This window comes from Austrofundulus limnaeus, unplaced genomic scaffold (genome assembly GCF_001266775.1).
Source record: "Austrofundulus limnaeus strain Quisiro unplaced genomic scaffold, Austrofundulus_limnaeus-1.0 Scaffold312, whole genome shotgun sequence".
Taxonomy (NCBI): Eukaryota; Metazoa; Chordata; class Actinopteri; order Cyprinodontiformes; family Rivulidae; genus Austrofundulus; species Austrofundulus limnaeus.
Window position 1 is genome coordinate 335907 of NW_013952714.1, and position 4722 is coordinate 340628.

At 37.0% G+C, this 4722-nt stretch overlaps 1 protein-coding gene across 1 annotated transcript in view; it reads right to left on the reverse strand.

Moving 5' to 3' along the window:
• Positions 1 to 4722, reverse strand: part of LOC106527166 (ADP-ribosylation factor-like protein 8B) — an 11847-nt gene that overhangs the window by 4173 nt on the left and 2952 nt on the right. The window contains exons 2-6 of the mRNA XM_014021969.1: positions 4145 to 4225; positions 3950 to 4023; positions 3721 to 3814; positions 3324 to 3391; positions 65 to 135 (exon numbers count right to left, since the gene is read on the reverse strand). Coding sequence (XP_013877423.1) covers positions 65 to 135; positions 3324 to 3391; positions 3721 to 3814; positions 3950 to 4023; positions 4145 to 4225 — 388 coding nt within the window. The remainder of the gene's footprint in view (positions 1 to 64; positions 136 to 3323; positions 3392 to 3720; positions 3815 to 3949; positions 4024 to 4144; positions 4226 to 4722) is intronic.

Genomic DNA, 4722 nt, shown 5'->3' on the forward strand with positions numbered 1-4722 from the left:
GAGTAATTATGTTGTTTAGAGAGAATTCAACAAAACTAAAGATAATCTGGTCTCTGATATTTACCAATGTTGTCTTTCTCCTTGCAGGAAACAGAGTAGCAGCAGATCTCTCTGTCCTGAATGGCAGACAGGTTCCTACAGAAGGCAGAGAAGGTAAAAGAGGAAAGAAAAAAAGAGCAGAAACAAGTCAGTAAACACACATTACATCAAACAGGTTTTGTTCACACTGCAGGCAAAAGTGACCAAAATTTTCAGGGTTGGTATCAAATGTTTTTTCAAAGCAAATGCATCATTTAKGCAGGGGTATATTCATTGACGCAGATATTACCGTATTTATGCATGAATAATATGACTAACTGAATCCCAAAAATCATCAATAAAGTAGGGGGGGTCGAGTTATACAAGGGAGTAAATTGTGACTTTGTTTTATGTACAACTACAATAAGTCTCAATATCTTCTCATTAGGGCTGCCACAAACGATTATTTTTATAGTAGATTAATCACCGATTATTTTTTTCGATTAGTCGACTAATCGGATCATACGTTAATTGAATATAAAACATACAGCTTATCGCACCAGAATGCAGCTGTTATTGTATAACCATCGTTAGATTTTAGCTATATGCTAACTAATAATAATTGCTGTGGAAGGCAAGTTCTGCCTTGCAGATATTGCGTATTAGGGCTGCAACAACGAATCGATAAAATCGATAAAAATCGATTATTAAAAGCGTTGGCAATGAGTTTCATTATCGATTTGTTGTGTCCCATGATTTATGCATCCCTCACCGTGTCACGGAGCCATTTACGTCACCCGCAGAGCGTTGTCAACGCTGGCTGACCTAAATAAACTTTAGGAAGAAAAAGAACTACCTGTAGATCCGCCCTGTCTGAGACTTGAGTGAAAAGCAGACACTTCAAACTTTAAACCAGTTTTTAAATTGTGTTGTTAGGCCAAGTAGATGCGAAGATATGATAAAAAGTATATGCCACATTTTTTTTTAAAAGAAGTCTGATTTGATGCGCGCCGCATCGCGAGGAGGAAACACGTCGTGGCAAAAAACAAAAGTACCTCAGTCGACCTCAGTCCACCATGTCTTTCCTCCTCTCGGACCAGAAATATAAAACACTCGTCTTTTTTTCTGATCGAGGCTCAAAGTTATTTCCCTCCCTCTCCTACATCAATAAACAGTGGTTGTTTATTCACTGGAGGAAAAATAATTATTTTACTTGTTAGCCACAGCGATGAAAAGAAGACTTGGATATTAGTTGCATGTTCTAAAAAATCCATCTTGCTGATTTAACAACCGGCTTCTGCTCTGCTCTGGGAGAGGACTGTTTTTTCCGTGACACACAGAACCGGAAGCTTGTGCTGCTCATCCTCCAGTGTGCGTCCCCAAACATTGTTTCCCCACCAGAGGGCGCACTTCAAAGTTTTTTTAGGCTTTTTTAAAGCTCAAAAAATGAGGGGCGTGTTATACTCAAGATTGTATTATAAATTAACGAATATGTTTTTTTCGATCCCAACGTTGTGCAGTTTAAAGCTCTGAACTCCACACATCTTCAGCTACAGAACAGAAGTCCAGTTACTTTGTCTTTTTTAAATTTTGTAGATTTATCAGGTCCTGGACTGAGAATCTACACCGACTTATGACATAAGCAGTGGTATACCAACTTATTGGATCATGTTGATATTAGCATGATGAGATTAATACTGGAGTTTGTTTCTGCCTCAACTTTCACTCTTGTTATAGAAGAGCAGTTCACCTGATCACCTGAGCAGGCAGGAAGTAGCCAGATCAAATGTAAATACTGGATGAAAYAAACATGACTGACAATAATTTAGTCATCCATATTGGGAAACAGCTTAAAGTGCCAGTGACATGAACTTTTTTTAAATAAATATAAAGGCATTATTGGAAAGACAACATTATTAGCATACTGCAAAAATAATTTCCCGCTGCTGAGATGAACAGTTGTTGAGATATTTGCATGTGAAGGAACAGGAAGTGATGTCAAAAGGGAATGTCTGCATGGAACAAAGCATTAATGAAATAGCTAACGACACAGATTGTGGAGAAGAATCTGATGTTTCTTTAGATTTTGAGTCACTAGCAGAGAGAGATGAAGACCAGTCAGAGTTCAAATAATATTGTTTCAATAAACAAAGATTACAGAGTTCTCTTCCTTAAAGAGTTCCCCTTTGRTGTCACTTCCTGTTTCACTTTGGCTGAGCCAAGTTCAAAAGCAGATATGCCAGTTATGAGACAAAATGGGTAAAATCACATGTTTTATGCAAGGTTTCTTATAAAAATGTGTTTTCTTTGACTTTTTGTATTTGATGGGTAGGCATGTCACAGACACTTTAAAGATTTAATACACACTAACATGAAGCATTCATATTTACTTTGGTAAACAGTGTGCTGTGTGAAGTCACATTATCTATGCATGTTAAAAATTAATTAAAATTAATAATAAAATTAAATTATTATACAGTCTTGAGGAAAAATATAAATAACTTTTTCTTCTTCTCTGGTTGAGCTCACTATGGTACAGACATATAATAAATAGATCGGGTCTGACATCACTCAGCAGATCTATGAATCACCTCTACGAGTCYATTTGTGTAGCAGCATTATAGCAAAAACAAACCTTTTACATATCCTTTAGTCATAGSTCTTTTTTGATTATAATGTGAACGATGATGCAAAAAAATGTAAATAAATCTAATCGGAGCAAAAAATGGGAACTGAGCGTTAGGGCTGTGTATTGGCAAGAATTTGGCGATACGATACATATCATGACAGAGGGGTCACGATACGATATATCCCGATATATTGCGATACTGTAAGCAAGGCAATATATTGCGATTTTTTTGTCCAAAAATTCTATTAAATAAAAACCTCTTACTGAAAAAAAAAAGAAAAACTAATGTTTACTTACAATGCTAATGCTACCCTTACTCTCTGGTGCTCAAGAGGTAGAGGAGCCAAATGGCTGGCTCACTGCTGCCAACTAGTGGTCAGAGGCTGAACTACAACATAAAAATGAACGGTTGGCAAGAAGGTTGACATTTTAAACATTGATTAAAAATCGATACAGGGCTTTAGAATATCGATACAGTATCTGGAAATGAAATATCGAGATATTTCTGTGTATCTATATTTTCTTACATCCCTACTGAGCGTTAAGAGCTGCAGTGTAAACGTAGCCTCAGACACAAACGGTGTTCCATTATGGACACAAAGGCTGCCTCTCCTTTAAACAAAACAAAAAAAGGTTTGAGACACACAAACACAAAATAAAAACAAACATGTCTTACATTTTTTCAATAAGTTGCTTCTCATCAAGTGCGTTGGATAAATCCCGTTTGTTTCCAAGAACAAGAACCTAAAAGGAAACGACATTTAGTGATGGACTGTTGCAGAAGAGCATCAGTTTTATCACATCTGATTCCTACTAATCAGAACAAGATCACCAGACTGAGGGTGGTGATAAATCACAGACTCTTTATTAATAATCTAAATGTAATAAATCGAAAATCTAATTGCTCAAATTAAAAACAGAGTGAAACATCATGAACCCTGAATCACAGTGCTGCAGTCATTAACAGCTCTGAAATAAATCACATGATCCTCAAATATTATGTCAAGATCAGAGCAGAGAAGCTCAAAGTTTTGTTGTTTTTTTCTGCTCAAAGACCACAAAGAGTCTCTTACAGGAATTCCTTGTAGCTGTGGTTTGTCTAAAAGATTGTGCAGTTCGATTTTCGAAGCTTCTATTTTCTCCCGGTCCGCTGCGTCCACCATGTAACTGCAAGAGATTCATTAAGAGGAGAGTGAATGAATCTGGTCAGGGTCAGCCAAACGTAAACTCATCAGGAAATAAAAAGAATCTAATTTTATTGCTCTATTTTTGGGACAAAAATAAAAAGGTGAACAAACTTACACAATAGCATTGACTCCTCTACAGTAACGCTCCCACATGCTTCTGAAGCGAGGCTGTCCTCCTATGTCCCATATCTGCACAAAATAAAATAAGTTAAAAGAAAGCACGTCAAAGCCGGTCAGAGTCAGAGATAGATTTTTTTTTTTTGGAAAACAGGTCGTTACGTTGGAAAAGCAACTTTTGTTATCAGCTTACCTTTATTGTTACGTTGCCTTTAGTGACCTTCCGCATGTTGAAGCCGACTGTGGGAATCATGTCTTCACTGAACTGTCCCGACTGCACGAGGCAAAAATAAAAAATAAAAAGCAAAACATTAGTGAGTGCTGCCATGTTTAAGTGACCTCATTAAGATGTGACTCATAAATCAAGAAATGATTTGGTTATGATGAGTATTTTCCTCATGATGGAATAGAAACTCGTTTACCCCTCGAATCATGAGTTTATTGGTTTTTAAATGCTTTACAGTTTGTTCTTTTTAAATGTCGGCTAAAGTGTGTGTCGTGATAAAAAATAGTCCTCTATGAAGAAATTCATGTGCTGCCTTTAACGCCAGACTTTTAAACTCAGATCATCTTATTTTGAGCAATGAAACAGCAGTGATCATGTGATAAAATGAAATGTCACTCTCAGAGGATGTGTTGTGAATGACTGTCATCACGTGGCAGCCACCTTTAAGAGTATCTTACCCCCTGTGAAAAGATAACTCCGCCCCAAGGTGAAATTTGAAAAATGCATCAAAGTGTGTAGGGGAGGGGGTGTGGGTAGGGGAAGGG